The sequence below is a fragment of the Poeciliopsis prolifica genome, unplaced genomic scaffold (genome assembly GCF_027474105.1).
Source record: "Poeciliopsis prolifica strain line A6 unplaced genomic scaffold, Auburn_PproV2 SCAFFOLD018, whole genome shotgun sequence".
Lineage (NCBI taxonomy): Eukaryota > Metazoa > Chordata > Actinopteri > Cyprinodontiformes > Poeciliidae > Poeciliopsis > Poeciliopsis prolifica.
Window position 1 is genome coordinate 3,361,108 of NW_026562393.1, and position 25,118 is coordinate 3,386,225.

General features: G+C 39.7%; 1 protein-coding gene across 3 annotated transcripts in view; it reads left to right on the top strand.

Annotated features, from left to right (window-relative positions):
• The first annotated feature begins 317 nt into the window (after positions 1–317).
• wnk4a (WNK lysine deficient protein kinase 4a) overlaps positions 318–25,118 on the top strand; it is a 61,277-nt gene continuing 36,476 nt past the window's right edge. For all 3 annotated transcript variants that reach the window (XM_055042729.1, XM_055042728.1, XM_055042730.1), the window contains exons 1-5: positions 318–443; positions 628–1,279; positions 18,882–19,054; positions 19,783–20,003; positions 21,281–21,438. In XM_055042729.1, coding sequence (XP_054898704.1) covers positions 659–1,279; positions 18,882–19,054; positions 19,783–20,003; positions 21,281–21,438 — 1,173 coding nt within the window. In that variant the 5' untranslated portion in view covers positions 318–443; positions 628–658. The remainder of the gene's footprint in view (positions 444–627; positions 1,280–18,881; positions 19,055–19,782; positions 20,004–21,280; positions 21,439–25,118) is intronic.

Genomic DNA, 25,118 nt, shown 5'->3' on the forward strand with positions numbered 1-25,118 from the left:
CTATCTAATTTGAGATCATAACATATTGCTTATGTTTTTGTTGCATTTCTATTTCTTACGCATTTCTATGTTATATATATATGTGTGTGTGTGTGTGTGGGGGTGGGGGGGGGGTTGTTATATTTTCTTTTATCTGCGTTATTTTTCCCCCTGAATTTATTTATGTAGCACATTTCCTTAAGGCCACAATGTATCAGTTCCCTCTGGATGGATTTCTCTGCGCGTCAGAAGCAGCGGTGGGCGGAGCTGGAGCGATCAGGGCGCACAGCCCACTGGAGCTCTGTTGATATTGGCTGCTCCGTCCTCTCACAGGAGGTTATATCTTCAGGTCTCTGGAAAGACAAGAGGTTGAAAAAAAGAACGAAAAGGAAAACTAATGGAGACTTTAACTATGCGTTAAATTTGCGCGTCGCTTTCATTGGGAGACGTCCTCATTCACACGAGTAAGTATCAAACATATTTTGTGCATACTTCTCTCTCTTTTTGTCCAATGAACTTATTTGTCAATTAGTCACCCATGTTTAATATTAAGCCAGAACTTGCGTTTTGCCACTGAAATGTGACCTGAAACCTGAATGTACTAATTCAGCTTTGTCCAAATGTGCCAAATGTCATTTCCACATTTAGACTAAATCTGGAAGGCGTTGCAGCGGCCACCATGTCTCACGCACAGGTTGAGATCCCAGGACGCGGCTTTCCAGGCCTCTCCGTAGACATGACGGACGACTGCTTGTCCCGCAACGTGCTCAGGACGCACGGCTTGAACGCGCGGAGGAACTCTTATTGCCTGCAGAAAATCACCATGGACATTGACTCTCCACTATACAGCAGCGCCCTCTCCAAAGCGCTGTCCTGGTCGGCCGAGAACATCCTGTCGCTCGCAGAGTCCAGAGTAGAGGAGGAAAAAGCGGACGAGTCCCCGCAGCAGCTGTCTCCCGTCTCCAGCCAGGACGCCGGCGCCGACGCGCCTTCGGGCAGCCAGGAGCCCGACGCGGAGGGAGGAAACTGGCCCTCGGAACGCAGGTCCAAAGCTCACGATGCCAGCTCGGACTCTGACAACGAGCTTCAGAGCAGACCGAATAAGGTCCTGTCCCGCATCACCTTTGACACCCAGTGGGAGCAGGAGGAGAAGGAGGACGTGGAGACCAAAGCGGTGGCCACCTCACCCGATGGAAGATATCTCAAATTCAACATAGAGATCGGAAGGGGTTCCTTCAAGACGGTGTATAAAGGTTTGGACACGGAAACAACGGTGGAGGTGGCGTGGTGTGAGCTACAGGTAGGCGCGCCTATAGTTCAAGATTTCACTTCAACGATTAAAGTCATATTTCTCATTGTATTCATACTAAATAAGCTGTAAGACGCCCATAGATAGACTTCCCCTCCTCATGCTGGAGTAACAAACTTCCTTGTGTTTGCCTTGGATTGAAAGGATCAACAGGAAGTAGTGCACAACAACAAAGTGAGCAAAATGAAATAAAAAATAAGCAAAATATGTCACAGGACCTCCACTGATATTTTGTATCTAGAGACTGGAATTTGTTTGCTTTTTTGTCAAGCTCAGTCAGATTGGATGGAGGTAATCTATGAAAATCAATTTTGAGGTCTTTCCCAGCATCTCAGTTGGATTTTGGTCTGGGCTTTGAAGAGGCTGCTGTGACACACCAAAATGATTTATTCTGAATCTTTTGTTGCTCTGACTGTGTCTTTAATGTCGTCCTCCTGCAGCAAAGTGAACCTCCAGCTGGGTTTAAACATTTTAGCAGCATCAAACAGCTTTTCTTCCATGACTGACACCTTATTTAATGCTGACCTACCTTCCCATTGACTTTGGCCAGCTTTCCAGTCCCTCTTGATTTTTACATACAGGTGAAAAGGTTTATCTGTGGTCTCATCTGCCCAGAGAACCTTATTCCTCATGTTTACAACACCCCTTACATGGTTTGTGGAAAGCTGTACCAAAAAGGGCATTTGTGGAGTGTGTGACTTTCTCTGTCATCAAATTTTCCCACCTGAGCTATGGATCACTCCTGCTCCTCCAGAGTCAGGGCAGGGACATCAGCGTAAAGGGGAGTGAATGCAAATGCACATCAAAATTTTCTGATTTTATTGCTCAGAACCTGAAATCCATGCATCACTTCCACTTTGCTGTTGTGCACTGCTTTGTGCTCATATGTCACTAGAAATTCCCATGCAATACACTCAGTGTGTGTTTCTAGGGTGAACAAATGTCAAGAAAAGTCCAAATCCTGAGAATATTTTTGAAAGACTTTGTGAGATTTTCCCCACTTTCCAGCTAACTCTGCTCCACTTCCTAACGTGAAGCAGCTAATCTGGTGTGTGTCATTCCTTGCTGCCCTTGTGTTTCCTCATGTCGAGGGCCTGACACGGTAACCCGGGTCATCCTGTTAGCAGTCCGTTCCAACTGAACCACTCCTTGTGGCACTATCCCCTCCTCTTCCTCTCATCCCTTTTATCATTAAAAACCTGTCGCAGAGGTCCACTGCACGTGGAGCATTTCATATGCAGCTCAGGTGGTCTGCTGTGCGTCTTTTGCATGTGACAGATGAGCCGTTTGTTACGCTTCCGTCTCGCGAGGTCTCGATTGTGTTTTCGTGCTCTGCGGGCTGCTGGAGCAGGCAAACACTAACTGAGAAGGTAGGCCGCTGTAAAACGTGCAGAGGTGTTAAAATTTAGCATGCAGGATCCAAAACAGCCTGGGCAACAGCTGCCTCTCCTCTTACTTAAATGGTGTGATAGCGCCGTGGTGGATTTGAGGGTTTAAGCTTTAACTCCACCCTTAACATTTGCCTTTGTGCTTGACCCTGGCCAGTGTTGGTGTCTGACAGACGTGTGAGCCTCGGTAGGCACGAACACTTGGTGAACTGCATGCTTTCGGCTATTGTTTGTTGCTTGAGAGCAGAGGCTGCAAGTTATTTTGGAATATCAAATAGGCCTGGCGGTGGAGGTGGGATTTGTATTTTAACTGTGCTGACAGTTGCTGTGTGCTCATTTTATGGGAGGCACATAAATCTACTCTAAAGCTCCAAGATCTCACCTGTAGATCACAGAATGTCTTTTAGGCTGTAAAGTCACAGGAAAATATTTTCTTCCTGCTCTGTTTCACTCATTCATTTGCCTCTACACCTGTTATTCAAATAATGCACACGGCTAACTTTCATTTCCTTCGTAGAGAAAACCCAAAGTTTATATTTTGTAACTGATCCATTGGCCACAAACCATTTTTTGCAACCAAGTTTTTTCGTTTCATCTCTTCACTCGAGACATGAGTCCAGCTAAGCTTCTTAATCGCCGCTAATAAGCTTAGGGGTTGCGGCTGTTGATATGGCTACTGTTGAGATAAGTTAACCTCAAATAGATAAACTTTACCTCCAATGCCACTTATTTACAGAAACCGCCGCCCCGTCCTGCGCCATGTGTGCACCCCGATGCTTAAAGGGAAACGCGGCAAGCTCTGCTGTTGCTGGCTAAACACAGTCTCTCCCCTAATGTTGACGGGGCAGCAGTCAGAGATGCGTCATCACAACTCTGCTAGGAACGCCTTAAGCTCCTTTAAATATGTGCAACAGAGGCGGAGATCTAATCTGCAGGAAATTCAGATCTGCTCTTTGGATATTTAACGGGGGTTTAAATCTCATCTACTTTGCTTGATTCCCACTTACACAAAGTTATCTATGTTTTATATATATTTACATATAAAAAGATAATTCACAGGTGTTCTTCGGTGTACTGTCAACACAATAAGATAGAATGCAGGTTTGTCTGGGCGGTGTGCACTTGAACTTTTTGTGCTGGCACACAATAAGCAAACAAAACATTTTGATTCTTCTGTGACGTGACACCCACAGCTGGGCTGGAACCGTATGTTGGAGGCAGCTTCCTGTCACCGCTCAGGATTATAGAACAACCTTTACTATCACGATTGGAAAAAAAAAACACCTACTGAAGGAAAGTCTATGATAAGCTTTATTTAGCAGCATTCACACTCCCATAAAACCCTTATCAGGCCTATAAACAGAACATGGCTGCTCTCTTTTGTGTTAACTTAGAATTTACAACACTGTTTGGAATTACAAATTATAACCAAGGATCTGTTACTATCTCTGCTTTCTATAATATCAGTAGACATCAAATGTAAGCCAAGCTGCCTGAATGAATCTCAGTGATTTATTTTGGACATTGCTTTCAATGCCTCTGAGAAGTCCTCATCATCTCTGAACCTTCTCACATTCTTTTACTTCACAACCACCAACTTCAATTCTACCTCCATTTTATGTGACAAACCAGTAGCTTTCTCACAGCATGGTACTGCCACCACCATGCTTCACTGTAGAGGTGGTGCATTCAGGGCGATGTTCGATGTCGATTGTGATTTCTGGCCTTGTCCGATCAGATCACATTCCTCCACGTGTCCTCAATTCTCATGCTGAACTAAAAGCAGGACTTTTTTGGGGTTATATCAACAATGGCGTTTTTTTGTTGTTGTTTTTTTTTTGGCACGCTCCTACGAGGGCCAGTTTTGTGAAGTACAGCAATGTCAATGGATGAGATGAGAATTTTGAATTCTCATCTAAAATTTGAAAGACACGTTACAAATACCTGTACTTGGATATGTTTAATTCTCAATGAGTATGCAGTCCATTGCACTAGATATACAGCCACTGTTTTTTCTTGAAATAGTTTTTTTATCTCTCATCTCCCTCATTCTGTATGTATGCCTTATCACTTCAAATGCTGCTTTATTAACTCAGTTTAATATTCCTTCTACATTCTTCACAGCCTATGCTGATTATATTGACATTGGTGTCATATTTTCAGGTCAAACATTTTGCTATAATTTAGAAATCTATAACCATGAGGAAATTAAAAACTTGAGAATGGAGCCACATGAACACATAACTAGAGTCTGATGTGGTTGCTAAAAGAAATGAAACAAAAAAAGAGGGATGAAATGTCCATGTGGCAGGTTTCCAGGAACCGCCGTAGATCCATAAAGTGACATACTGACATAACGGAAACCTAGTCTGAGCTTTCAAGGTAAATGCAGAAGTGATAAAATATGAATGAGCTGTTGTTTGCTCCCTTTCTGTTCCACATGTGCATACATTGGGTTGTGGTGCAAAAACTACCAGATTGCTGCTCTGATGTTGGCTTTAAACCAAGTTTAATAAGTTGACAGCTGTTTCTTGATGAAATACATAGCATAAAGCTCCTATGTGGTACCACTCTGATGACTGGATGCACCAGCCATATGAGCTGCTGAATAACCAATAAGAATGAGAGCATTCAAGCACAAAACCTTGGTGGTGAGTCTCTCTACGGGGCATCAGTTGCACAATACCTGTTCTCATTCAAGGACAGGGGCTTCCAGCGTGCTCCCCCACTTTGCACGAGACACTTGTGTCGTCTCATGTTTCACTTTTAAGCCCATATCAACTCACATTCTTTAGTCAGGCTCCATCTTTTCAAGCTTCACCATAGCTACCTGTAAGTTCAGCAGGATGAGTCAGGAACAAACTTTGGGCAAGCATCATTCAGAGTTCTAAGAAAAAAACTGCAAAGCCAACATGAAACTTCAACTGAAATACATTATTTAAGGCTTATTTTTGTGATAACATTAAGTAGCAAATGTTCAAGAGGACAATTTCTGTTTGGAGAGATGCACTGTATCAAGGTTTTCACAAAACACAGAACTGACATTGTATTTTGCTCCAGTTCAGAGGTACACCAAAAATGTAGAGGTACGCCATATTTCAAGTTTAAAATAACTACCTCCAATAAAACATGAATAACAACTCAGTCAAATTTAATATTTGACTGAAATAAGCTTGTATTTGCTATGTTATATTGTCTCATTAATGTACAGGGGTCTTTAGGTACTGGTTTGTGATAAGATGCAATGATATGTTTTGATATGAGGACCAGGGTTGATGCTACACTGTGAGAGAGAGCAGTCGATATTACAAAGCTCTGCAGTTAAGCTGGATTGCAACATTGATTAAGTCAAAAGGAGGTTAGAGTTAGAACCCTCAGAAGAAGAAAATATAAGATTACTATTTCAGTCATCCCATGTAAATCATACATGGAATGATATAACAGTTTTTTAACAACTTTTATTAGCAGCTAACCCCATTCACAAACTCTGAGAGTTTATTTTCTTGATTGTAAATATTAATATCATTCCGATTGATTCTAGCAGCTGCTGACACTCTCAGATTTTTATTTTTTAATTTTATTTGGGAAAAGAATAAATGGAATAAAGGGTCTTGAATGCAAACAAGATCAGTTTTTATGTTGAACCTCAAAACTGCTTTGGCTTGAATTTGATATGTGGCAGATTAAACAATGAAATTTAATAATTCTGTTTTTGTGGTCACCATTTTTCAGTTACAACCAATGTGACAAAAGTCATAATTTGATTAAGGTGTAATAAAAGTGACTTCTTGTCTCTATTTTCCTTTCCATGTCTAAATGCCACTGGTTTCTAGGAAGCACAGTAGTCTGAGCACAAAATCAAAGCAGAGTGTTGCGGTAAAACATTTACACCGGCCCTGCTGCAGTCGGAGAGCTGCAGCCATCTATCAAGCTGTAAAAGTGGAACTGGAAGCTGCTATGTCTTACCTTCAAATTTGAAAACTCTTTGAATTGTTAGAGCTTTATAAAACCCCACTTTATTTCGTTGCGTCTCAGTTTGTGCACAGAGTTATGAACTCAAACAATGATGGCGAAAGGTAGTTTAACCCAAGCCCTTGATTTATGCTGCTTGTTTGTTTTCCAGCCTTTTAATGTAGAAACCAAGCTGTGTATCCTTTATCTGAAAGTGGCCAGTGTTCACTCACAGACAACCTATCAGCCTGACTGCAGCCAACATCACCACTGTCTTTCCTTCTAGGGGCCACAGAGCGGCAAGACTGACTTTATCAGAGCCAAGTCATGCTCTCTAAGGTGCAGTTAAGAGGGCTCACAAACGATAGCTTACATCTGCACTTGGCAGCATGTTACTTTGACCCGAAGCCTGTTTGTTTGGATTAGACTAGAACTGCTAGTCTTAGAAAGAAAGAAGGCTGCATCGGGTCACCTATAAAACTGGTACTGTACTCCATATGCGCACACTGCAAGATACAACTTGTCAGTATCAATTCAAGTTGCATTATTTGGTGCCGAGTCGTGATAACAGTGCTTCACTGGCTGTCTTTGATAGTGTGTCAATGTCTGACTTTGGGTGGGTACTGAAGGAACAAGCACAGGCAGCTTGGTGGCTCCTTTGTTTTGGCCTGAAGGTATTTGGCGTGTTTGTAATGACAACTGAAGGTGTTGTTGGGTGCAGGTTTATGCTACGTCTCTGTGACATATGATTTAGCGTAGCTCACTGCTGAACATTTAGCTCCTTATAAATTATTGGATGCATTTTTGTTCCTCTTCTCAAACCTGCAGTTCGGTGTGTCAGTCTGTCACATAAAACCCCAACGAAATGCATTTAAGTATTGGCTCTACTGTGACACAATGTGAACGAACCAAAGGGATTTCAACACTTTTGTGAGGTGTAAGATGTGGACAAAATATTCTGTTTCAAAAAAATCTGGAATGTTAAATATGAGCGCATTGCAAGTAAAGCCCTGGCTTGTTTTTGTAGAGCTGGTGTGTATGTACACATACATATGGATACGTTTTCTGACCATGTCTATAAAAAGAATTTTTTTTTCAGTGCAACAAAGATTTCTGGTGCCAAAGGATCTGAGCCGAGTCTCTGCTTTTATTTTGGTTCTCATAGTCAATCAGTTTCTTATGCCAGAGAGATTTCCGTAAGCTGTCCGTGTTTGAGAGATTTCCACCGCCTGCTGAGCTTCATGTTCTACAAATGGAAAAGCGTGTGTCTTGTTTCAAAGCATATCCCTTTGGAGCCTTCTGAAATTGCATCTGGATCCGTGTCTTTCTCTCTAATCGCACTGGCTTTATATTTGAGAGGAGCACACACACTTCATCTGATATTTATCTGCTTTACATCTACGTTCAGTTCTCAGGTGAGCTTTTCCAGCCAGGTTTTTATATGCATAGCAAAGCTGTTCTTCAACTGGAGGTTAATTGCATGCCCCCTTCTGAGAGTCAAAACCTAAAATGTTAGCATGTCTAATTTAAGACTATGGATGGGAGCATCACCTCATTAGCTGTGGAACTATTTAACTATACAAAGGATGTATATAATTTGCAAGTGTTTTATATTTCACATTTTACCAAATGTATTAAAACATAAAAACGAGAAAAAGGGCCTTTAAGAGTCTATTTGAATTTGAAGAGTTGGAACATTGGTGGAGAGGAGGCTGACTATTATTCTGGAAGAAGAAAGTGTTTTCTTTATAAGCACTTTCTGATTATTTTCCTGCTACCTTTATTTTTTTATATTTTAGTTTGCAGAGTTTCGACATAGTCTGGAAAACCTTAGAGTGAGGCTGCACAATGTTGCAAATATGTCACCATCGCAATCACAAGTACAAATGTTTTATTTCTTTCAGTGGTAAGAAAATGGTAGAAGAAAGCTAAATAAAATGGATAACAGCAGTATTTTCCTTAAGTCAGTGTTGAAGTTGCATTTTAAACATTACAGGATGAAGTATTCATATTGCAAAGGATTATCTAGAGCGTAATTATTGCTGGCTAGTACATTCTAAGTGTTGTGATCTTGTTTTACACACTATTTAACATGCAGCCAGTTGGACACCAGAAACGAAAAACATTGCCTCCTCTTCTATCTTTTTGTCTATTCATCCATCTATTCAACTTGACTGGTTTTTGCAACAATTGCAGCAATTTAATTGTATAAAGAAGTATAGCTGGTGTTTTAACTTGGGCTCTTGGTTGCAGCCCAATGTGGCTTTCTCTGCCACATTAGAATGAATAGTTTTGATTTATTTGAGCGGTGAACTCAGGTCCTAATATATTCAATAAAATAATTTCTTTTACAAGATTCCCTTTTTTTTGTATCTGTGTTTACATAATATTGTACAGTTTACTTAAATTCCACTTGAAGTGCTTTTTGTCATTGACAAAGTTTCCTCTGTGGAAACTGATATAAATTCAGTATTAGTTGGATTTAAACTAGATCATTTTCCCAGCAAACCTTGGAACATCTTGTTGTTTTTTATTGTCTTTAACTGTGTGTTGCTGTGCAGCCGTTAGTTTGGTGAAAGCATGTGGTCACACTGCAGACCTACTTCCTGAACAAACCAAAAGACCTCAAGCTTTAATAGCTGCCCAGGCTCTGCTGGTGAGGGGGGAAAGGAGGACCTTCATGCAGAGGTTACTTCTGGTCATTTTTGAAGCAACCGTGTGTGTCAAAGTGTGCAGGACGGAGATGTTAACAGAGTAAATGTTCTCAAATGTTCCCATGTAAGATCCAGGGTGAAGAGTTTATTTAAAAATGGTTTGGGTTCCCTTCATTAGCTATCCGCAAACACTGCTATATGTTTTCTCTGTCAACAGAAAACAGATAAATTAGTGGACCCACCGCCCTCTTTATAGCCTCGCCCCACCCCCGCAAAAGTAAATGACGCAGTCTAAGTTCACGTTCATTTTGCATTGCGGGTTTCTCAACTCAGTTCTCCCTTTTACAGCTTAAAAATACATTTTCAGTCAGTTTGTTTTCTTTATTGAAAACAAACTGTTGAATAAAGAGTCCAGGATTCATAAATCTTTCATGCTGCTACCTTCCTGTGACATGGCCACCACTCGAACGCCGTCGACTCGTAAACTATATCCGGTCCTGCTTGCCAGTGGCACTCGATAGCACATCCTTGTTTATCAGTGTAACACGAGGCTCCGTCCACCTCCTGCAGTCAGGGTTGAAATGCACTGCAAATAAGATGTTGACCAGACTTTTTTTGTTGTTTTTAGATGTGGAACATTTCAGTTTTCTTTGACGCTCATAAGAAATACGAGTTCTTCTAGGGATTATTTGAAAGAATTTTAAATCATCCTCAGATCTTTTCTCACTTTGAACAAGAGAAAGTAATATGACTGAGATGAAAGCTTCCTCACTTCTTTCTGGTTGCAGAGCCTGAGGCCAAAACAGTCCTGATACTCCTATGGTGTGATCTCAGTCGAATGGCAGCTTTCTACAAAGCATAGCGCAATCCGCCTGTTGAGAAACAAAAACCGCAATCTAGGGGGAAAGTGATTTGAGTAAACTAAATCATTATTATTAAGTCACAGATATTTCACTGAACCTACACAAGCCAGTGGCAAACAATGCGCTGAAGAAATATGCAACAAGAAACATTTGGGAACATTTGGCATCAATGTGCTTCAACAATTTGAAAAAGATATCATTCAAAATGCTTCTACATTGTCAAGCCTTTTGTAAGGTTTCTGGTAACGGAGACCAGCCAGAAGGTACATAGTTTTCAAACCAGATATATATTTTCATGGACTTGCAGAGGCCTGTACTCTCCCAACAGTAGTTTGGGTGATTTAGCTCACAAACTGTTTAAAGTAATTGGGGTTGTGGGTTTCTGGATTCATCTGAAGCAGTTAGGACATGATAGTGTTTTATGCGTGGTCCAAAAATGCTTTAAAAAATTATTTTGGACCTTTGTAAATGTGACACAAGAAAATATTTATTTAAAATTGCATTTTTTATTATTACCAGGAATAATCTGTGCTGTAAATATTAGCTATAAAAGTGTCCCGTTATAGTGGATATTATTATTGACCCTTTACAGATAGCTGTGGTTTAAAAGTGCTAAGCTCTGGTTTGGGACTTTTACAGCTGCCTAAAAGTGACAAAACATGGCAGATTGTTGGTTATTTATTTGGTGCGCTGCTGCTCCAGGAGAAGACATTTAGACATCAACTGAGAAATTCTTAGATTTCAAGCAGGCATTTGTTTTTATTACGTGTTTTTTTTTTTATATTAATGTTATACTAATGTTTTTTTTAAACCATTCTGAGTTTCTTTATAATTTGCTTTGAAAGAGACTTGTAGCTTTTTCTATTGATTAGTTTTTCAGGTTTTCTGTTGGTCTGTTGAAGTTTTTTTTCTTTGGTTTGTGGCTGCTTCACAAATTTCTTGTCCAAAAACAACTATGGTACTAACAAAAGGCAGTCCATTAAAAATATGTGTTAGATTACCAAGAACTCAGTAAAAGATGAACAGCAAATGCAATGATGATTTCAATTATTAATTATGAATTAATCGTTCTTAAAGACATTTTCTGGATAGCTATAGCTTCAGATTAATGAGCCAGACAAAGTCTCACAAATTTGTAAGTCTCATTAAACCACTGTGAGAGAAATTATCACATTTTGGAGAAAACATGAAATCGTGGTGAACTTTCCCTGGAGTGTCCGGCCTACCAAAATGACTCCATCAATGACTCATTCAGAAGAACATCTAAAGCACTGCAAGCTTCACTTAACTAAGTTAATATCAGTGTTCATTATTCAGCAATAAAACATCTATGAGGGAGTTTTGAGCAGAAAACTACTGCAGCCAAAAAATAACAGGAGCCTCGCTCACATCTGACAAAAAAAAGAAAGAAAGAAAATCTTGACAATCCCCAAGAATTTTGGAAAAGTTATCTGTGAATTGATAAGTTTAGACATGGAACTTTTTTACATCAGCTGTGTCCCTTCACAGCTGATGTAAAACAAAAAGAAGAACGTAATGATACGGGGATTGTCATCTTGATAAATTCAGCTTTTTAGCAGAAGATCCCACATAATACTGTCTGACCAGCTGTTCCCCCTCTTAAGTTCGAGTGAACTTGAGTTATGCATCAGGATGATTATCCATTGCACATCAATAAGGTTTGTCTCTGAATGTCTCAAAAACAAAACAAAACAACATAAAGATTTTTGAGCGGCCTTGTCAATGCCTGGAATAAAATCGGAATGAGATGCAGTGGCAACACCTTCAATGAGACATTCCTGCAGAAAAAAAAAACTAAACTTTATTATGGCTGAATTAAGACAATTCTGCAATAAAAGAGTGAGATAAATGACTCAGTAGTTTTCGCAAATTCTATACGAATTTTAGAGCCTAATTACTTTTCCTCATCTGGACAGAGTGATTTTCCCTTTCACTCAGTGAGATTGTTTGAAAACTATATTTTGGAATTTGTTTTTTTATGTCTGGTAATAAGACTGGTTTGACTTGACCCATATAAGTTTCAGTAAACATAACAAGACATTATCTTATTTAATAAAATCTAGATAATAAAAGGAAAGCGTAGAGATTTTTAACAGTACTCCATATGACAGAGCCCATTGCTCACTTTTTAAAATAATCATGTTGAACTTCTGCTTTTAAGACAATACTCCTACAAGCCATGTCTTTCAGGGATCTTGTGATCTTTCTGTGGTTCACTTAGCTCCCTGACTTGGACAGAGTGTTTGTTTCCATTCATGCTCCTCTTCTGAAATGCTCTTTGTACAAATAAAATAGTCACCCTCCCTCCCAGTGCCCCCTCGAATCTCAAAACTTGCCTCGCTATTTGGGTTATATGATCATACCAGAGGAAGAGTCTCCTCTGCATCTCTGTTTACGCTAACCTGGAATTGCTCAGACGTCAACAGAGTAGGTGTTTCATTGTTGGGTCAATCAAGAAAGTTCTGGACGCATCATGGAATCCTATCAGCAACATCAGGCAACTCCACCTTCTGTTGATTGTGGAGAATAACTGATTTATTAGAGCTGCACTTCAACAATCTTTTGTCATCTGGAAAAAAAACAAAAAAACAAAAAAAACAACAAATCACAAGACCCTCTCCAAGTAACAAAACAAAAAAACCATGTCAGATTGCTAATTGATGGGAATGAATGAGATAAATCTGGCATGCGGTGTGCAAGGAAACATGATCAGTTTCTGACATTACGCAACTCTGTGGTGAGCTTGAAAGGAAAGAGGATTACAGAGGATGACATTCAGGGGGAAGAGGACAGGACTGTAAAGCAATTACAGGTCACTGTTAGTTTTTTAATGAGTTACTAAAAGCAGACACCAGACATGTTAGGACAAGTTGCAAACACCAGAGTAAGCAGACAATATGATAAATGTGCTGTGAAAAAAAAAAAAAGTGAGGCAACTCTTAATGGAGAACGGCCTTGCACTTATGTAAATATAGCAGCCCTAGATAGATGAACCACATCTGCCTCAGACTTGCTATTCCATGTATTAATTTAGGATCAGAGAACGTATCTTCGCCTAACTGACCACTAAGATTTTGTGCTTTAAATACACAAGACGCTGTGCAAAGCTGCAGGTTGATGGTAATTGGACATAAGCCATGAGTCATGTCAGGTTCTCTGAGTGAGAGCAGCAGTCAGGAGTCTGGTTTGACTCCTCAGTCCTGATGAGATTAATGGCTAACCTCCCTCTGGCTGCTCCATTTACGGAGCATGTCAGGTTTTTTCTAGAACGAGCACACTGCTGCCTCAGTTCTCACCTGCAAACATCTAAAATATGACACCGTGCCAGCATGAGTGTAACAGAGAGCAAAGTGTATGTATATGTATATACCTACGTGCGTGTTGGTACATTTCATATGTCAGTCATGTGGCAGGTATGCAAGCTTTGCAGCTGTGAGGTCAATTTATTTATTTTTTTTTCACCTGACCCCCTTTCAGTCATCTCACCTCTGACCTCAATCCTAGCCAGTCGCCACAGCTTTGGATGGACTATCTGTAGCAGTTCAGGCTCTCAGATGTCACTGGAAGGTCTCTGTAAATTCTGGTTTTGACCTCCAGAACTGCCCTCTGACAGCACAAGACCATTTTAGCTGATCATGACCATGTTAGCTGGTCATGTCATGTTAAGATGACCAGCAACATCACAAAAAAACGTTGTTTTTTGTTATGTAATGAAGAAATATTATTGTTAGAGATGTACCAATCAATTGGCCACATATTGGAACTGGACAGATTTCCTTTGATTAGCTCTGACCAGTGATTGGCACTGACACTGAAAAATATTTTCTTTCTTCTATTTTTACTTGTATTTTCCAAATAAATCAAATTTTGTGCTTGGGATTAAAAAAAATCTAATAAAGATTAGAACCATATGTCTATCCAGGATGTACCCCACCTCTTAGCCAATGACTGCTGCAAGGTTAAGCTGCTATAAACGATGGATGGCTGGACAGATGGTTAGGGACATCTGCTTGGAAGAAAAAATTGGTATATTCTTGTAGTTTCTTCATTTCCTTTTAAATAAAAACTACAAATTCTGCAGAGGACCTTTTGCTTTTACATGGGTCACTGTATTTTGCTTTTACATGGGTCACTGTATAATTCATTGAATAACAATTAGGTCAGTCAGTATTTCCTAAATTTAAAGACAAAATTGTTTATTAAGCCTAATAAATAATTTAAAGAAACATATTTTAAAATGAATTTAAACAATATATAGTTAGATCTTGATTAACCTTCCTTCATGCTGCATTAAGACCATTCTACATGCTTCATTACATGGCTGAATTGCAGTAAATGTCTCAAACATATAGCAAACCAAAAGCAGTCTTAGCACACAGACTTTTTACGATTTTACATCTCATCAAAGTTTAGCGCTTGTCAGAGATCCTGAATAAATGCTCAGATAAAATAATTGCTCGAAAGTGTACACTTGAGTAAGAAAGATGTAAATTAAATAGTCAAATTACCATATTTTACTATGCAGTTCCTTTAATTCATAGTGCCTTCTGGAGAAGGACTTAGAGAGTAAAAGCATACCAAAATGCAACTTGCAAAATCACAAAAGCAGGTTGTAAACAAATTAAAAGCAAACCAAACCCAATTCTTTTGGATGACAGTTAGTTTATCAGTGTTTACACTTGTGTCTGATACAGATGGCTAAAAGCAATGCTAAACACTATCATTTTGAGACAAAAAAACTTTGAACCTTTTGATTTAATTATCTGTTGCACAATGTTGCACAAATATTATGGAGAGCAAAGTGAAAGAAACACCCTCCAAATTCAGTTTTGCACGCTAGAAGTAGTGTGACAGGATTGATTTCCTTTTCTCCCCCCACTGGACCTATATATATATCCATTTTTTTCAGGTTGAACTCCTACAGATACCACAGTCTGTCCACTGGTTTTTGCACAAACCCACTCCAGACTTACTATATCTGTGCGAGCGTTAACACCAGCACTCTGTTGGATCCCGTTTTAAAACTCTTGAGTGCTCCCCCTGGGTAGGAGCAAAAGTTGGCTGCTGTTTCGGTGTTTTGTGTTCCTGTCCTGGTTGTCATAATAGTGGTTCTGACCAGGACTTTTTCACACCAACGCCTCCCCGACCATCAACACACCTTATATAACTCCACTTACACGCCAACATGTCCAAGTTTTTCCATCGATTACTAGACCATGAGCCAACTTTTCATTGGCTAAGAATAACTGAGACGACGATTCTTATATGCTGTAGCATATTTTAAAGCAAGAGGCAACTTGTCTGATGTTGAATTGAAAAAAAAGTGAGACTTTGGAGTATGCTTCTATACATCCTTATGAAAAACATTTCTTACTTATTTACAGTAGCTTGATAAAGTATTAATAATTTAACCTTTTTCACATACTTGTGATGATACAACTTCAAGCTTTTATTAGTTTGTCAGGATTTATGTGACGATGCAATGTGTATCAAATACATTTGGGATTCTAATAATTTGTAGAAACACCTAATGTGTATTTTTTTGGGAAATCCATCTATAATTTTCCATCCCCCTCCACAGTTATTTGCTACCTTAAGTTGGACTGTTGCATAAAAACACAACAAAATATATTACACTTTGTGGATGTAACTTATCAGAATGTGGAAAATGTCAAGGGACGAGAATACTTTTCCAAGTCTGTTTGAAGTAAAGTCACTTGCATTACTTGAAGGATAGTATTTTTTGAATATTTTCATGATATTAAAAGCTCCCTCTTTAATATGATTTCTGCTATTAGTTACAGCTTAATTGCTTGCATTCACTGAGTAAGGTCAGCAATAATCTAATCATATGACTGCATGACAAGCTCAAATCATTTTATTGTGTTTGCATTTTTCCATCACTGCTTGATTTTGCAGTACATTTTCCACTTCTTGACTTTTCAAAAGAACATTGGCTGTTCTGAACAGATGAAGGCTTCAGAAAGCCTCTCGATGTTTTTGTAATCTGCAGCCATGCCATTATTCCAGCGTGCCAAGCTGTGGTGTATCTTGGGGTTTTGGAAGTGCAAGGGTGTCATTTTTGTCTGAATCTTGTGCAGCATCTTTGTGCTTTTAACTGTCAATTCCTTTGCATAGATGCCTATCTGCAGGAAACAAAGCTCTCTATACAAGGGGTCCGATGGTATCACAGAGATCCACAAATACCCAGATGCAGATCAACCACAGAAACCCAGTGACTCGCTCATTCTGCAAACACACATACACACACACACGCACTCGCACATCCACCTTGTGGCTTACATCGTGTTGTGTGGGGTACCTTGTTTATTTATTTTTAGTCAGAGTGCACTGATCGATGGCAGTGGTAAACCCCAGAGTCCACAAGTCTAAATTTAGTGTGTCTGGTAGAAATTAGCTTGAAACTGCTCTAAGTTACCTGGAAAATGTGTCTAAACTTGTCATTTTACTGCTTTTTGCAGTCAAGTTGCATTTTGAACTTGTCAAGATCATTACTTTTCACCCTTAACCTGAGATATTCTGCTCTTTTGCTAATCATTCAATTTTTCAGAGATTTTAGGAGGATAAACTTCAGTCATGTTCATGTCATAAACTTATTTCTATTGACCTGATTGTAATCCATTTGGTCAGAGGTCACCTCTGAGTCTTTGCTTCCCTGCTGGGATTGCTGGTGTAAAACGGCACTTTGACAGGTGAATGACGTAGGCAGCGAATTTTTGTGACCTCATGATGCCGCTCACGTCCTCTCAACAGTGTGCGCACATTGTCAGTGTTGGTGATCGGTGTTAGTACTTGAAGAACTTCGTACAAGAAAAAAAGCAAAAAAGAAGCCGTTGAGCTGATTGAGAACGTAAACACATGCAGAGTGTTTTTCCTTTTCCAAGAACTCTGCCTCAATGCAGGATTCATGGTCCTGTAGATTCCCAGGAGTTTTCCACTAGCCACCCCACCGCAGTCAGAGTTTCTCCACTGGCAGCTAAATCAGGTCATTCATCCTAGAGGAAGCACAAAAATGTCTTTGTCCGTTGAACTTGATTGGAGTGTTTAGTTCGAGTTTACATGGTGCTTGGAGATCTCTTTCATAAATCTATAAAGTTGGTACTTCCTTTATTGGCTTTTAAATAAGCTTATGTAACTGGGGCTCATCCAGATGGACGTACCTGTGGTTTCCAATCTGACAGGGGGCTCATAAGCTGAAGTAGCAGTGATTTATCCAGTTTCTTTCATTATATTGCTGCAAACTTATGCAATGATGCATGATTCTGAGAACAGCAGAGACCGCGGGTGTATGTGTGTGTGTTAAGACCTCATACTACTGCCAAAGAGAAAAAATTTTATGGTTGACAAACTAGTCTCACCTCAAGGTCCATTTAGTTACAGTTGTAGAGCTTTCCACATAATTTATGGTTTGTAAATGCAGTAAGTGCGGTTTAGACTTCCAACCTGATTGGAGTTTTCAAGGCCTTTTTGTTCATTTTGGCGCAAAAATAAACTAGTGATCAGTTCTTGGCACAGTGAGTCATAGGAAAAAATTACTCTTGTCTTGTGTTTTGAGGGTTTCACATATGAGGAACGTCAAAAGATGATCTCGTCTGACCAGTTTTATTCTGCTTACGTGTTTAGTACCGATTTACAACAAATGTCACCTCAATGCAAATTTATTTGCAATAGCCACTAAGTAAACATTATTAGGACTGCGGTCTGCAATCCTTACAATCCAGAGAGCCACTTCTTTCCCCCCTCAATCCGGTTCCATAAAATGTGTTTAGAGTTGAGTGTTTCGTGACCTTTAAATAAACATCTCAGAACTTTTAAAGAGCCACTATTATTTTTATATTAGGCTTTAAAATATTGGAAAAGCATAAATCCAGAATTGGTTGGATACATTTTCTTAAACTACGTATTGATATTTGTGAAGAATTGTTTTAAAAACACATCATTTCCAACTTAAAGACAAGAAAAAAAAAAAAGGATTTAGAAAACTAAAACTTAGTTGTGTATCTGTATTTAAAAACATTTGTTTTCTCATTTTTAGTCAAAGTTATTAGGAGCCGTTGTGCAAGGTCTAAGGAGGCTTTAAGAAGTTTAACTATCTTTATCACCATCTCTGGGATGGAGCTTGCAAGTTTACTATAAAGCAGTGTTAAGCAGGAAAGACATGCAGGTCTTCTGGAATAATGTCATTTGCACAAATAAGACCAAGTTAGAGATGTTTGGTGATGATGCACACCACCATGTTTTGGTAAAACCTTGCATAGAAGCACAATGCAGCAATAAACACACCTCATGCCAATTGTAAGGCATGGTAGTGGAGAGTTGATGACTTGGACTTACTTTCACAGCCAAGGGGAATTGAAATCAACCTGTCTTATAAACAGGTTGATTTCAGGAATTCCTGATATAATTCCATAGTATGAGGAATTGTCACTAATTCCCCCAAACACAGCAGAAAATCTATAAAAGAATGCCTTGGACCGACTCCAATCCAAGTACAGGTATCTACTGAATTTTTATGTTTTGCTGATGCCTTACCTGCAGTAGTGTTATAAAAAATTTACAAGGAGTCTGATTGTCATAAAGAAAAAAAATATACCTGAAACCTTTTCTAGCTTTTAATAAAAGTGGTCCTACAAACGAGGCTGTGCACATCCGTTTTCTTAATTGTTTGTTTTTGTTTCACTTTATCCCTTTGTAGACACGTAAGCTGACCAAAGCGGAGCGGCAGCGTTTCAGCGAGGAAGTGGAGATGCTGAAAGGGCTGCAGCACCCAAACATCGTACGTTTTCACGACTCCTGGAAGTCAACAATGAAGGGCCACAAGTGCATCATCCTCGTGACTGAACTCATGACCTCAGGCACGCTCAAGACGTGAGTATCTGGAACCTCTTCTTTTCATTTCACATTTTAATTCTTTTTGTCTCAGAAAGTTTTGATTCTGTGTAACACTCGTGTATCCCACGGATAAGTACAGCTGTGTCATGGCTGACAGTTTAATTTACACTTTTAACCTCTTTGTACCACACAAATCTTTTTTTGGGAATTTTTTTGAGAGTTCTCAAAAATGACAGTCCCAAAATGAATTCCATATATCTCAGGTATCAAAATAAAGGTAATATTCCAGAGAATACTCCAAAGTTCGAAAAATCTAAATTTATATTACTGAGGAAAAACAAATACATTTATCAAGCTGCTTAGTGTGGAAGCTGAGTGATGTTGAGGTAGGAAATAGTGTTTCTATCATTTAGATGAGCTATTTCCCGATGCGTGGATATGCAATATGCCTACATTGGTAAATGTACAGCATGTGTTTTTCACTGATCTTGTTGGGGAAGGTGCTGAGGTGTTAAATGTGGGTCCCCTATCACTATAATGTTAAAATACTTGAAAATTACTGAGCAAAAAACAAGGAAGAGTTGTAGTTTCGACTTTCTTGGAGAAAATTCTGTAAACTTGCTAAATTCAGATCTTCCTTTTGGCTTCATCCTGAGAATACAGGATGAAGTACTTTATGGCTCTTAAATGCTTCCGCTTCTCACTGTGTAATGTCTGGGATATGTTTAGGCCCATGCATTGAATCATGCCTCTCTGGGTTTTAGGTATTTGAAGAGGTTCAAGGAGATGAAGCTAAAGCTGCTGCAACGCTGGAGTCGGCAGATCCTCAAGGGCCTTCACTTCCTTCACACACGCACTCCCCCCATCATCCACCGGGACCTCAAGTGCGACAACATCTTCATCACCGGCCCCACTGGCTCTGTTAAGATCGGAGATCTGGGGCTCGCCACTCTCAAAAGTGCCTCATTTGCTAAAAGTGTCATTGGTGAGTGACGCCTGGTAGTAACGGGGACATCCGAAAAACACAGACAGTCTAGCATGTCGTGCGTCATAATTGTTGGAAAATCGTCCAAAATGACACTCCTTTTCTTGTTTGCTGTTCCTTCTCTCAATCACTCACAGCCTCTGTTGAACTTTCTGCAGGATTTAAAAAGCTATTTACTTCTCAGATTGGCTTTAATTAAGCTGGAAATTGCTCTATCAAGTTAATTTAGAAAGTTGCAGGAGTGAGTTTGAGAATGATTTGTTTGTTCCCTCAGACAGCTGCTCAAATTTAGTCAAACAGGTTTAAGTGAAACACTTTACAGACAAGCAAATTAAGAGGGGAAACAGTCCTTTCACCACCAGCAGGACTTTGAGGCTTTTGGTTTAGTCAGTAATATGGTTTTAGTTCTATTTCTAATCATTAAACACATTGCCATGAGACGGCTACTACTGTTTTCTTTTACCTTTTCATTTTTAAATATAGATTTGCATGAGCATGTTTCTCAATGTTGGTGATGAAGGACTGTCTTGACACTATTTATTTAGTGGCTAGGATGTTTCTGAAATTGCAGATGTTTTTTTTTTTTTTTTTTTTTTTCAATCATACCTCACATGCTTCAAGTTGTACCACAGACTTTGTAAATATTTGTGGCTTGAAGAAGCAGCTTGTCAATTACTGTTATTTTTAATTGGCAATTAAGATTCCACACTTTTTTTTGTCGTGGTGTGAATTTTTTGGTGTTACACAATATTTTTATCGTAACATCATTGTAAACAAATGTTTATTCCCTTAGAAAAAAGACTTTTGAGCTTAAACGTTTTAATTTCTTCTAAAAGTTGGTTCCGTGTTCCCTTTATGCCAGATATCTTCTATGTATCTTCACTATTATGTGGTCCCACTCACAAATGTTCACGTGAACTCTGAGTTTGCATGGACATTTAGCACCAACAGAGCGACTATCACCTTCCAATGCTACTCCAAAGTCAAAAATACTATCACTCCAAATGAAATAATACTTTTTTGTACAACTCTCCATCTGCTATTTCTGCTACTTTAAGCTATTTTTAATCCTGTGCAGTATTGACAAAAACTTGCTAGCTACAGGTGATATTAACTTCTGATTCTGCGAATGCTTTAGATCTTTTGTTGGTTAGAGCTTAGCGGGCCCATTTAGTCGATAATCAAATAGTCAGAAAGTATCATGTTTGTAAAGTGCTGTAAAACAAATTGATTCTAAATAATTTTGAATAAATCTAATGCCGCGTAATCCCTGGCAGGAACTCCGGAGTTCATGGCCCCAGAGATGTATGAGGAAAAGTACGACGAAGCAGTAGACGTCTACGCCTTGGGAATGTGCATCCTGGAGATGGCCACATCCGAGTACCCGTACTATGAGTGCCAAAATGCTGCACAGATCTACCGCAAAGTCACCAGTGTAAGTAAAGGGGAAAACATGGGGAAAGCCTCCCATCTATTTTGCGTAATGGTCCCCATGTGCTAGCTTTCTTTCATCTGGAATCTACCCAACACTTGCTTAATGATAATGTTTGAATAATTAGATAGCAGGGACTGGAGGTCTTTGTCATGTCTCATAAATGTTAGGAACTTTGTACAGAACATATCTGTTGCATTCAGGCAATGATTAAGGTGCAACCGTGCACATGCTTTACCCATTAAAGGTCTGTGTAAAGCTCCACTTTGACTGGTCCTGCTTGTATCTTTCAAAGAAACCACCTTTACACCAGAGCAACGTTTGAGTAGAACACTGAAGCGACAAATGTTTTTGAGGGAACAGTTTAAAACAGAAGTGCATTGGTTTAGTCAAAAAAATGGAGTTGCATACATAAATTAATTTAATTTGGTTCAAAAGTGCATTATTCTGAAGGGAAATAAAGGTTGTAGTATCTTAAAATTTCTTCAGGGTTTTTACTGTTGGTGTGGACACAAAATGTTTTCTGTAGCTGGTAACTATGTGGAGAAGCCTCTGAAGAAGATGTTAAGTGTTGTCCAGGTCATACTTCAATTTAGGAAGCATCGGTCTTTCTCCAATCATCTCCAGTCCCTTGAATAGATTCAACCATATTTATCAGTTTTTGAGCTTTTTTAGCCACTAATTATGATGTTGCTACTCCATCAGAGGATGGCAGAAAGACTGCTCTCTCTAAATCGGTGTGTAGATACAGAAGGCAAGTTTTTATACTTGCCTCCGCTACCCGTCCTTCAAAAACAGCACATTAGTAGCCTCTTAGTGTTTTTTTGCTTTTCTTGAGTCCTTATTGCCACAATGATGATGAGGCTGGGCGAGAGGAGGCGATGGCAGAATTACATGTTTTGGAAATAGTGTCTCACTCTTTACTCTTTTCAAAAAGGCGTATTAAAGTAAATAGTGTCTGATGGAGGCTGGAAAGTGAGACAGCGACTACTGCCAGTAAGCTCAAGCGGCGTGTTTGGCTGCCTCACCAACAGACCTATGACGATGTTCCCTGGACCATTAGAGATGTGTAGCAGTTAATTTCTATAACTTTACGTCTTTCCCAACATTAACTACCATCTAAAAACCGTGTAGTTCCCACCTCTAATGGCTGACGTCTGCTTGAACAAGTTAGCTAATTAGACGATCATAAGTAATAAATTAGTCTGGACATATAAAACGACTGGAAGGAGACATATTCTTGAATCCCGTCTGCAGACTCATTCAGGTTCATAATTTGCCTAAAGAACCGAAAAGGAGAGTTTGCTTGTTTCTGTTGGCGTATTTGCGTGTCTGAAATATTGCAGAAAACATTCTGACTTGACAAAATTATATTTTGAGAAGAGATGATGCATATAATTTTAAGGAGGTTCTGTTTTGAATATTCTGAAATCAGGGAAACACTGCTTGAAGAACTTTTTTGTCAAATCAAAAATGCATTTGACTTATTCCACTCAATATATGTGGATGGATCCATGCTTCACTCTTGCTTCACAATTTGCTTTTCTCAGGAAACGTCTTTTGTTGTTGTGTAAACTGGATTTACACCAGTTTACACAAGAATGCCAGTAAACTTCAACACTGATGTTTTCTGATGAGGCCAACCTGCTATGGAAGCTTTACTTTGCGCCGTCACAGTCAGAGCTCATTGCTCCTTCATCAACAAGCAAGTGCATGGAGCGCCTTCTCTGAAAGGGGATTTTGTCACCTTGCACTTAAGAGCGGCCAAAACCATTTGAAATTGAATTATTTTTTATACATATTAGAATTAGGCCCGAGCAGCTAAGCGCTGCGAAGGCCTATTGTTTTCCTATTGTTTATTATTAGGCCCGAGCAGCTAAGCGCTGCGAAGGCCTATTGTTTTCCTATTGTTTATTATTATTAGGCCCGAGCAGCTAAGCGCTGCGAAGGCCTATTGTTTTCCTATTGTTTATTATTATTAGGCCCGAGCAGCTAAGCGCTGCGAAGGCCTATTGTTTTCCTACTGTTTCTTATTAGGCCCGAGCAGCTAAGCGCTGCGAAGGCCTATTGTTTCTGTACTGTTTCTTATTATTATTATTATTATTATTATTATTATTATTACGATTCTCCCTCCAAATGAATTGGCTTTTTGGGGCTTTATCATATTCAAAAACACCAAACTTGGCGGAGGCCTTAAGCCTGTTTAAAATTTACGTATTTTAAAGTCGTCGCAAAAATTCCACAAGAAATGGCTCAATAGCGCCACCTAGAAATTTTCAAAGGACCCTTTGCTATTCACTTACTTCATCGTAGAGACATGAAATTTGGTACACTTGTAGAGCTCCCCAAGATGCTCAAAATTTACAATTAATGTCATAGTGCAAGTATCACAGGAAGTCAGCCATTTTGGATTGAAGGTCAAATTTTCACACCATTTTTGCCGTTTACAGCCTTCGTATTTGATCGAACTCCTCCTAGGGATTTCCATTGATCGGCTTCAAACTCGGTCAGTCTGTTCATAAGGCATGTCCCATCTAAAGTTATCAAAATGGTGAGTTTTTGAGTATGCTGGGGGGTTAGCAGGGGTCAAAGTTCACCTACTCGCCGTAAAAAAATAAACTGCTATATCTCCTACACAGAAACTCACAGAGGCACCAAAGTTACTCTGATTGATCATCATCGCTTGCCCTACAATTCCATATGGTCGAATGATGACATCACTTAGGCCACGCCCCCTGAGAACAGGAAGTGTCATGTTTTACTGTGAACTGTCGCTATCTGACCCCTTTGACCTCATCAACATGAAACTGTGCCCAGACACAGAAAACATGTTGGTGTATTGAGGATTCCAACCCCGACCAGCTTCGATGGAGTAGGTGGGCGTGGCGGCGTGGCGAAGTGACCTGTAACGCCATCGCCATACGTTTGGCTCTCAATTCCACATTTTTGGGCCCTGCTGCTCCAATTTCACAAAGATGGATCCTCCTCCACTCCCCGACAGGAATCCATCACAATATTTGGTGGGTGTGGCCTAATTTCTCTATAGCGCCCCCTAGAACACTTTAAATGATCAGCCCCAAGCCATGCTTTAACCTACAATTACGAAACTTTGTACACGTGTGTACCTTGTCAGGACTTACAAAAAAGTCTCTTGGAGCCATTGTCTAAACCCCACAGGAAGTCAGCCATTTTGGATTGAAGTTTGGATTTTGACCCATTTTTGCCGTTTACAGCCTTCGTATTTGATCAAACTCCTCCTAGGGATTTCGATTGATCGGCTTCAAACTCCGTCAGTCTGTTCATAAGGCATGTCCCATCTAAAGTTATCAAAACGGTGAGTTTTTGAGTATGCTGAAGGGGGGTTAGCAGGGGTCAAAGTTCACCTACTCCCCATAAAAAATAAACTGCTATATCTCCTACACAGAAACTCACAGAGGCACCAAAGTTTCTGTGATTGATCATCATCGGGTGTCCTACAATACCCTATGGTCGAATGATGACATCACTTAGGCCACGCCCCCTGAGAACAGGAAGTGTAATGTTTAACTGTGAACTGTCGCTATCTGACCCCTTTGACCTCATCTACATGAAACTGTGCCCAGACACAGAAAACATGTTGGTGTGTTGAGGATTCCAACCCCGACCAGCTTCAATGGAGCAGGTGGGCATGGCGGCGTGGCGAA